This window comes from Conger conger, chromosome 8, assembly GCF_963514075.1.
Source record: "Conger conger chromosome 8, fConCon1.1, whole genome shotgun sequence".
In the NCBI taxonomy this organism is placed as follows: Eukaryota; Metazoa; Chordata; class Actinopteri; order Anguilliformes; family Congridae; genus Conger; species Conger conger.
In genome coordinates this window covers 44,328,619-44,338,749 of record NC_083767.1, presented here as the reverse complement: position 1 = coordinate 44,338,749, position 10,131 = coordinate 44,328,619, and the positions used below count along the sequence as shown (strand labels likewise).

At 43.0% G+C, this 10,131-nt stretch overlaps 1 protein-coding gene across 2 annotated transcripts; it reads left to right on the top strand.

The window, feature by feature from the left end:
- On the top strand, positions 1 to 9,753 carry rbm17 (RNA binding motif protein 17). Of its 2 annotated transcripts, none has more exons than XM_061253268.1 (13): positions 1 to 71; positions 967 to 1,111; positions 1,379 to 1,495; positions 2,064 to 2,230; positions 2,917 to 3,026; positions 3,709 to 3,765; positions 4,168 to 4,312; positions 4,871 to 5,022; positions 5,603 to 5,668; positions 6,270 to 6,346; positions 6,747 to 6,845; positions 7,344 to 7,416; positions 9,204 to 9,753. In XM_061253268.1, the coding sequence occupies exons 2-13, from the start codon at positions 989 to 991 to the stop codon at positions 9,305 to 9,307; spliced, it is 1,290 nt and encodes a 429-aa protein (XP_061109252.1). In that variant the 5' UTR covers positions 1 to 71; positions 967 to 988; the 3' UTR covers positions 9,308 to 9,753. The 2 variants fall into 2 exon arrangements, with proteins under 2 accessions (XP_061109252.1, XP_061109251.1); XM_061253267.1 differs by having other exon boundaries at positions 11 to 147.
- The last annotated feature ends 378 nt before the right edge of the window (positions 9,754 to 10,131 follow it).

Sequence of the window (10,131 nt, the reverse complement as noted above, 5' to 3'; positions counted from 1 at the left end):
CCTTTGTCGATTCTTTTTTATACAGTCTATGGCCGATTCGAGACGAGTTGACTTTGCTACATATGCTAATGGTAGTTTGCAAGCTTACCGCAATAATATATGCGATTATAAATTAATGTTGCTTGCGGTTTTTCTGTATTCGGTCAGGTGAGTTAGGCAGCAATTTGTATTTTGTCATGAATAGCCAATATATTTGCTTCATGGAACCAAAACATTTGATGTTTCCCGCCAGCAAAGTTAGCTTAGCAATGTGTTGTAATGAAGCCAGTTACCTTGTGTCCCATGGTTTCAGTCATCTAGCTTACTAATTCATTTGGTACATATTATAGCCTGCATCGACATGGTATTTTATTCGATTTGATTGAAACTTGAGTTTAAGCGTGACATAACTAGTCTGCTATTTCACTGGTTAGGGACACGTTTTGGAAGCTTACAGTAAAGTTAAAATGACGGGGCAATAGCTTATGTCGTATGCGTCAACCACCAAGAAGAGATAACTAGCATGGAGCCTCTGTTTCAAGGCACGAAATCAAATAAACATTCAATTTAATGAAGTGAATCAGCTCACTTGACAATTCCGTTACCTTTTTATCAATACTTAAGAAAAACGACTGTTTTCGACATTCGTTGGTGTCTATCACGTGTTGGACTCTGTGTTGTAAGTTAGCTTGATACATTAGACAATGCTGCTGTATTAAGAACGTCAACAAATGTAATTTAAAAACGTACGTAATTTCGGTCTTTTACCCTTTCAATAAGGAAATTTGACTGATGCGCTCTTTAAATGATTATTTAAATGTCCCCGGCTGAAGAAAAAGCTCCTCTGGCTATGAACTTAATATCTGTGATTCTTTGAGATGGACTAAAATGTTCTGCATAACTGGTATTTGGCCTACATTATCAATTACTTTACTAGTAACTAGATGTATAAACTTGCTAACTTCTTGAGCATCTTGTTTACTTTAGGTAACTGCAAATTCCAGGAGTCATGTCCCTTTATGACGACTTGGGTGTAGCGACCAGTGATACAAAGACTGAAGGCTGGTCTAAAAACTTCAAACTGCTGCAGTCCCAGCTGCAAGTGAAGAAGGCTACTCTCACACAGGCAAAGGTATCGGTTTTTGTGAATGATACAGCAAAGCATAGGTAAAAATTATGCCATGGCGTTGTTAGTCCGTAATCATTGAATAACTAAATGTGGATCGAAGGTGTGAGTCTAACTAACTATCTTAACAATGGTTGAATCATGATTCAATAAATATTTTAAGATGATTGTTCTCTGAACCCCCTAATTATCTGAACAATAGTTACCCTGTTGGCATCAGTCATTCCAGTTGCTTACTCTACTTTTTGAGGAGTATAAATTTGTGTTTTCCAGAGTCAGCGATCGAAGCACGCCACAGTCTTGGCCCCGGTGATTGACCTAAAGAGGGGCGGGTCCGGTGAAGACAGACAGATCTCAGACACGCCCCCTCATGTGGCTACTGGACTCAAGGTGGGGACTGTCAGTCTTTAACTGTAGACCAGTTCTCTCAGACTCGTGTGTATGCAGGCTTTTATTCCAACCAATCAACGCTGTCTTAATTGATTCCAACTACTCACTCAGCCATGTGCAATTAACTGCATTAAAGCACCGAATATAGGCAACAGCCCTAATTTAGCAAATAATTGACCTAATTATATAATCAGGATCTGAGGCTGGAATAGAAACCAGCATACACACAGCCCTCCATGGCACTGAGAGTACTGATCAGGCAGTGTTTTCTTTACCATTGCCATGCAAACCACACCATTTGGAGCAATATGACACGGTATCACTTTTCACAGAGTAAAATGTCAATCATTTATAATGTTTAGTTACTTAGCCTGTTTGATTGTAGCATTGTTATTTGAAAGAATCCTCTCTCAGATATGCATAACAGCCTGTCTAAATACACACACCACTAAAGTGAAGACTGAAATGAACAAGTAGCCTTAAATGAAAAAGAAGTAGGAGGAGGGAAATTAAATCTGCTGGGATGACCTGAGCTCACTGTGAATGGCCGCTGACCCGTTTCCCTCAGGATCCGGTTCCCACGGGGTTCTCTTCGGGGGATGTGCTGACGCCCCTCGCGGACGAGTATGACCCGATGTTCCCCAACGACTACGAGAAAGTGGTGAAACGGCACAGGGAGGAGAGGCAGAGGCAGCGAGAGCAGGAGAGACAGAAGGAGATAGAGGAACGAGAGAAGTATGACTCATCAACCCTTCTCCAGAAATCTTTATAACATCCTTACTATGTTTGTTGTGTTGTAAATCAGGGGTGAGCAATTCCTTGTCTGGAGGGCCGGTGTGAACGCAAGTTTTGGTTTCTTTAAGTCTTAATTTGTTAATTAGCTCAATACACTTAATCATTTCGCCAAAGAGTCAAATGTTTCATATCAATTCCCAAAAACAGGTGTCAGTTGTTATTGAAGAGCTTATCAATCAACTTAGCTAAAATGGCAGGTCATGTATATGATCTGGCTTATTACATAATGAAGAGCAGAAGTTACTATAATGACATCTGCAGCTCCCAGCAAAAGCCCGTAGCTGATTTTAATTTATAAACATTGAACATTTGTGGCTTCTATGGTATCGACAGAGATGGTCATTTTGTTGAACGTACACGACCTCAGATGCACCGCAGCAGTGTCAGGAATACACTTGACCCTAGGCTGTCCCTGCATGCTGGTTGTTAATCCATCTCCAGTTAATCCAGTAAGAATGTTGTTGTTTTTTTTTTTACATGCTTGTTGAGTATTCTCCAGCAGCGTAAGATGAAGCAGTCCCACCCTGGGCCAACCCATGACCGCATTGAGGTTTGACTGAATCCTATTTGGTGTTGACAGGTTAAGCGTGTAGCTTACATGCGTGTCCCGTGTTCTCCCTGTCCAGGAAAAGAAAGGAGCGCCACGAAGGTGGGGCTCCCAGTGGATTCTCCCAATTTCCAGCTGATGGAGAGTCGGATGAAGAGGACGATTATGAGAAAGAGCGGAGGAAAAGGAGTAAGCTCTGCTTTTATCTGAAAACATAGCGTTCCAAGCTAAGGAATGTACTGGTGAACGATCACCGCAAGCACAGGCTAGTTTGCTAGCAAGCTTGCATACCAATGGCAAAGGAGCACCCTCTTGTTTCTTGGACCTACTGTAATTCCCCGGGTGCACAGCTCTATAAACTGCACAAGTTCACTCCTGTACTTGAGCACTGTAAAATTTTTAGGCTACACTTTCAGTCTGTGGCTGTAGCTGTAACAACATACTATATGAGCTCACTAAATAATGAGTTATAACAAATTGGCCCTTGTTGTACACTTTCAGAAGTACTTAATTTACTGAAAAGCATTCCGTACAAGTTTCTAGGAGATATAAGGTCAGTTTCACAGACGCACATTAAGCCTAGTCCAGGACTAAATTTCTATACAAAACTCAAAACTGTGTGCTTAATCTGTGTGTGTGATACTGACCAACTGTATCGTACATTTCTGTGAAATAATTCAATTTTCTGTATGTGTGCATCCAATCGGGAGGGAATGCCAAACAGGGCATTGAGATTAAGAAACATGATGTGTTTGACTTAATAATACATTGCTGGCGATGAGACTGAGACTCATCACCAGCAATGAGCACTTTCCTCTCCATCTATTTATTTCTCTCTCTCACTCTCTCTCTCTCACTCTTTCACTCTCAGTTATTGGTGGAGCTGCCATTGCCCCTCCTACATCCCTGGTGGAAAGGGACAGAGAGCGTAAGCACAGATTCTTAGTGTCACATAACAGTCGTAGTCCATTTGGACTTACTCCCACTCTCGTTATTGGCAGAACTGGAGTCTGCCTATAATATTAGAGTGATTAGAAATAGCTTATTCCTGTGAACTTGTTTTCATTGTTTCTGAAGTAACCAATGATGATATCAATTTGATTTTCCAAGTGTATTGTGGCTTATTTGGTACATGGATACAGATATCCACAATTGGAAAAAGCAAATTGGCATGTCTACAAAATGTCCCGCAAGTTTCACAAATGTTCAGTGGAATTGTGACCACCAGGCAGCGCTGTGGGACTATGCTAAGCACGTGCATTTTTTGTAGTCTGAATGGGGCAGAGCTGAATGCTGTACACCATGTATGCATTGACTCTCTTTTGCTCAGTGTTGAATGCAGCATACCAGTACGATGATGAGGGACGGCCTCGTGGGCCCTCGTCCAAAGCGGCCATCCCTCCCCCCATGTACGAGGATTCAGAGCGCCCCAGATCGCCTCCTGGACCCACCAACTCCTTCCTCGCCAATATGGGGTTTGTCTCAATGAGCCTTTGCTGCCATTTCCACAGTTAGGTCAGCAAATATTAGGAGTGCTAATTGATACAAGACAATGTACCAATTGGTATATTGATGTGATTACACAGCTTTAAATCACAGCTGAAGTAACGGCAGATTATGAATCAATCATGTGACCATTCTTCAAGAGATTGTTACGTGAAATTCAGTTTTTTCCTTCTACTAATAATGGAAGTTGTAATTATTGTATGCGTTTTAACCTTAATGTGTAATGATTTTGTATGACTGAGATGCTATCAACCACTGGACATATGTTCAGGGACTGCAGATGAAATTTAGCTTGATAGTTAATTATACCCTTAAGTAAGGTGCATCTGTCATAAGAAATTAAGACTTGTTTTTGACTTTCGAAGGAAACTGGCTTTAGCAGTTCAAACATGTAGAGGAGTGAATGCCACTTCAAACTTATGACGGCCATTTTGAATCCCTGCAGTGCTGGTGAATGGGTAATGAGACAGTCATATTAGCAGGCCTGTGAACGTGGCTCAGCAGCAGTGTGGTTTACTGTCCCGCAGGGGCACGGTGGCCCATAAGATCATGCAGAAGTACGGTTTTCGGGAGGGCCAGGGCCTGGGCAAGCACGAGCAGGGCCTGAGCACCGCCCTGTCTGTGGAGAAGACCAGCAAGAGGGGCGGCAAGATCGTCGTCGGTGACCTCGTCGACAAAAGTACGGCCTCCCATGCACGCACATGCACCTGTGTAGACGCACCCAAACTGGTTAAATGCACAACTGTGTGTGTGTGTGTGTGTGTGTCTGTGTGTGTGTCTGTCTGTGTGTGTGTCTGTGTGTGTGTGTCTGTGTCTGTGTCTGTGTGTGTGTGTTACCTTGCTGTGGTGTAACCATCGTGGTGTGTGTGTGTGTGTGTGTGTGTGTGTGTGTGTGTGTGTGTGTGTGTGTGTGTGTGTGTGACCTTGCTGTGGTGTAACCGTTGTGATGCTAGCGTGTGTGTGTGTTTGTGTTACCTTGCTGTGATGTAACCGTTGTGGTGCTAGCGTGTGCGTGCGCGCGCGCGCATGTGTGTGTGTGTGTGTGTGTGTGTGTGTTACCTTGCTGTGGTGTAACCGTTGTGATGCTAGCGTGTGTGTGTGTTTGTGTTACCTTGCTGTGGTGTAACCGTTGTGATGCTAGCGTGTGCGTGTGTGCGTGTGTGCGTATGTGTGTATGTGTGTATGTGTGTGTGTGTGTGTGTGTGTTACCTTGCTGTGGTGTAAACGCTGTGACGCTAGCTGTTGTGTGTGTCTCTCAGCGCCAGGACCCAGCCAGACCGCCCCTCCTGCAGGTGAAGTGCCCAGCTGGAGCTTGGGTGCTGCAGGTTCGACTCTTCATGCTTTACCTTTCATTGTCTGCTGTTGCCAGTGGTTCTGCTCACATTTTTGTTCAACCTATGGAAAACCAGTTTAGCCCACACACATTTTGTTTAGTGATTTTATTATTTTTGACAGTAAGTAGAAGCCAAACTGGCCCCTGATGAAAAAGTGAAATACTAATTATTTTAGTTTCAGTGTGTTCAGAGTTCAGTGTAAGGAAGGAACCCATAGTAAACACCAGGGACTGTTTGGCTTGAAGCGGACTGTGACTGTGGAGACTGGGTTGTATCCTGTATAACTAAACTAAACCATAAATAAAGAAGCCCTCTCCGTACGACTGTGGACAGGAGGCGCTCAGGTCACTGCAGGATTAGCCATAGCATTGCCCAGAGAGGCAGGGTATCTCCTCCTCCTCCTCTTGATTTGTCTGCATCAGCCATGCAGCTGTCCTCCACAGTGACTGCCCGGGCCCTGCTGGGTCAACCTTCTCGAGAATAAATGGCATTGGCTTCAAAAGATGGCTCTTGCTTGCCTCTTGTGGCTGCAGCATAACGTCTATCCCACTTTAAAAACGGACCCTGTCTGTCCTCATCTTTTTGCCTTTAGCGGATGCAGGGAAGAAATCTGATGCCAACCCACTGACCGAGATCCTAAAATGTCCCACCAAAGTGGTGTTGCTGAGGGTGAGAAACTTTGAGCCTTTCATGAATCATTGTAAACCTTGATAAATGTACCCCGTTTTTAGTTTGTAAAGCTTTAACCTTGTGGTTAATGTTCTCTTCTTAAACTGTGCAAATGCAAATTATACCAGCTTTTTATATGTGAATATTTAGCCAGATGCTAAACCTGCAGTCTTTTGTGACAGTTTTTAGTGTTTAACCTGCAATGTGTAACCTGCACATAATAATGCACATGTTTTATTTATAAGCATTTAACGCCTTTGCAAATGTATTTTTCCTCTCACACCTGCCTCGTTTTAATGCTAGGTATGGCTATACTGAGAACATAAACAAATGTCTTGACCCATTCATTTTAGATGAACCTGCATTTTAGAGCTATGTCCATTTTCTGCTCTTTTTTTAGAACATGGTGGGGAGAGGAGAGGTGGATGAGGACTTGGAGGGAGAGACCAAAGAGGAGTGTGAGAAATACGGGAAGGTCATCAAGTGTGTGATTTTTGAGGTGAGTGTATTGTATGCACACAAACACACCTTGGACACCCTTACATTAAACAATTAATCAGAAGAGGATGTTGTAAGTTGTTCTAATTATCTTGCTGATAGGTATTGCCATGGCTGTCTGTGTCTGTGTCTGTGTCTGTGTGTGCGTGTGTGTGCGCGTGCGCGTGTTACCTTGCTGTGGTGTAACCGTTGTAATGCTTGTGTGTGTGTGTGTGTGTGTGTGTGTGTTTGTGGTGCATCTGCTCCACTGTGCTACTGTAAGGGCACGTAGTCCTTGAGATATGTCCTCCAGGAGTATTTCAGTGGATCATTCCAGAGGCTAGGATGCTAGTGTGTGTTGAAACATTTGGATTGGTGTTGGAAAGTTGAATGGCTTATTCTGCATTTTCATCGCTGTAACTAAGTAAAATGTAAAAGTATTTACAATTCCAAGAGCGCCTCCATTTTCTCACGAAGCCTGGGTGATGGACACGTTGTGCCTCTGTGTCGACCCCCGCAGATCTCCGGTGTCATAGACGAGGAGGCTGTCAGGATATTCCTGGAGTTTGAGAGGGTGGAGTCTGCCATAAAGGGTGAGTGGGACCTCTAACTGGCGAGGCAAATGGCCAGCAGAAAATCACACTGACACAGACCTTACGCTTCCTGCGGTGGGGGGGACAACGCGTTCCATCCTGTGTTCAGGAGCACTTCCCAGCACCTTCGTCTCAGCCAAGTGGCAGTGGTGACTTTGGTGGTCCTTATACCGCTATCAAAATTTGTAATAATGTTCATAAATGATACACCCTTATTGATTTTCAAACTTTTCAGCAGATTACTTCATGATGATACCAGTCAGTTAAATGTACTGATGGCCTATCAACAAAACAGTACAGGTGTATTGGGTAGGTTGACTCAATGGAGCCTATAATACCATTAACTCTCATTGATCATTTCAATTTTTAATTTTTAATTTTTGTATTGTTGGCCTCAATTCGCTGTTATGTCTTGTGGAACCGTCTCAGGTCGGGCAGTAGATAACCAGGTACGCCACGTTCCCACAAGTGTTACATCATCAGTCTTCTCCCCTGAGAATCCCACACCCACCAACCTACCCAATTTCACTCTTATGTTATATCCAGCTGGGACGGATTATTTTGAGGGTTGTGTCAAGGACAAAAAGTCTCATGGTCTGATGCTTATTTGTTTTAAATGAAGAGGCTAGTCCCCAATTCAAGGATGCGTTAAAAAAGAGAGGTGTGAGAGGGACTGGAGACCAGTGATCCAGTTTCAAATGCGGCTAACTGGCTGGCTCACTGCAGTTACATGAAGCAATTTGTCCGGATAACTAGCTGTGAAAACTAGGAGCTAACTTAAATAAGAGTGGGCTAACCGGTTTAATCACTTGTCTCGTGTAGCTGTAATCATTTGTAGAGTGTGAGCAGCCAGGGTAATCACAGTGGAGTGAGAATGTTTCAGTGTCCGTACAAGCGGTGCAAAGTGAACAGAGGGGTTTTGTGCGATGAGAATCGAGGTGGTTTTGTCAGGATTGTGTCTGGGAGACTATCAGACGGGCCCCGATAATGAGAACAGTGAAGCCCCCGGGGCTGTGAATGGTGGTGAATGGCGGCGTGTGCGGAGATGGCAGTCCGTTGAGAGATGTCACCCCGCAGTCAGGAGACGGCGTAATCACTGACAGGAAGTGATGCGGCCTTGGTTGTTCTTATCCAACCTACTCCACTTCAGTGGCACAAAGCAAATGTAAAGGAAATGTACTGACATAGTCGAACCTCTGAGATTGTCAAGTTTAAATACGCTTACAGTGATATGCTTCATTGTAATTGTTCCTTTTTTAAATGCAGTAACAATGCCACTCGTTGTTATTAACCTTTGTGTAAGTGAATTCCCAATGATCAAACTGGAGGGGATATAATTAAAATTGTTTTATTATTTTTTATTCTTTATATCTAACACTGTTGACTTTCACACAATTTCTAACAGTGCTCCTAAGACATGCACCTATGTAAGAGCATTGCAAACATTTTTTCTTAATCAGTGGAAAGTGCAATTCAGTTCCATTTAATGCTCAGCATTCTGTGAAAAAAGGTTCATAAGATAACTGTGTATGCTGATTTGGTTTCACTAGAGGGGACTGTTTGATCCCCTCCGTAGGTTTGCAGATGACCTGCGAATGAACCGTATGAGTGTTGACTCCAATTTTCAAGCAAATTATTTGCATACCTCACTTATTTTTTTAAAATATTTAAACATTCACATTAGAATTCCTGATTTGTCCTTCTTGCTTGATAAACATTTATATTGGCAAGATTTCAAAAATAATACATTTAATAACTGCAAATCATATGGTCTGTCTTCATTCCAGCTGTTGTGGACTTAAATGGCAGATACTTCGGTGGACGGGTGGTGAAGGCCTGCTTCTATAACCAGGACAAGTTTCGACTGTTGGACTTGGGGGAACAGGTGTGACGCTCACAACGCGTTGACGCTCCCTGGAGCCGGGCGTTTCGGGGCCACGGACACATTTCCATCGGCCTCTGATGTATTTCTGGACTGGGACTCGCTGAACATGACCACCATCGCTATCAGCTGTATTTTGTTATGTGTTTGTGATTCCAGGGGAGGATGGGCTGTTCTTGAAGTTGGACAGAGTGTGATGTACAGTCATAAGAGAATAGTATGTTTTCTTTTTTTTTTTCTTTTTTTTAACAGCAGTTTCAGCAGTAGGTTATGGTTATGCACTATAATACTTGGATAAATTGAACCTTTCAGTTTGATGGTCTTCCCCGCTATAAAACTTTGTAAATAATGCAGCATAGATATGCAGTTCAGTGTTTGTACTTGTTTTAAGCATGTACATGTGTAACCCTGGCAATAAATAATGTGGTTTAATTTTTAACATATTTTAAAATGCATACGCTTTTGAGGTGTGCTTTGTTGTCATAGGAGTTTTGTTTATACATTATATATGTTGTCGTCTTGCTTACTTGGCTAAATGTTTGATAATAACAAGACCGTTGATTTTAGTTCTTTGAAAATCGACCCACTTCGTTTGCAGACTACATACAACCTGTATTCCATACATGTGACATAATGACGAACACCCATGAGAACAATGCCAGTTTCAAAATCCACAGAGGACAGGCTAATGGGTCAGTGGCATGGAGAACACCGAGCGTCTCAGCAGCATCGTAGGGAAGGTTACGTAAGCTTTGTAGTGTTGAGGGTATTGCAGCAGAATCTCGGGAGAAGGGTTAATTCGGAATGGGACCAGTAATATTGAAAAATTGAGC

Bases quoted from the DNA above. Each gene is read 5' to 3' on its own strand.
- rbm17 (XM_061253268.1), top strand. From the start codon at position 989: ATGTCCCTTTATGACGACTTGGGTGTAGCGACCAGTGATACAAAGACT. The intron at 1,112-1,378 runs GTATCGGTTTTT...TGTGTTTTCCAG, and splicing joins CTACTCTCACACAGGCAAAG to AGTCAGCGATCGAAGCACGC. The intron at 2,231-2,916 runs GTATGACTCATC...CTCCCTGTCCAG, and splicing joins GAGATAGAGGAACGAGAGAA to GAAAAGAAAGGAGCGCCACG.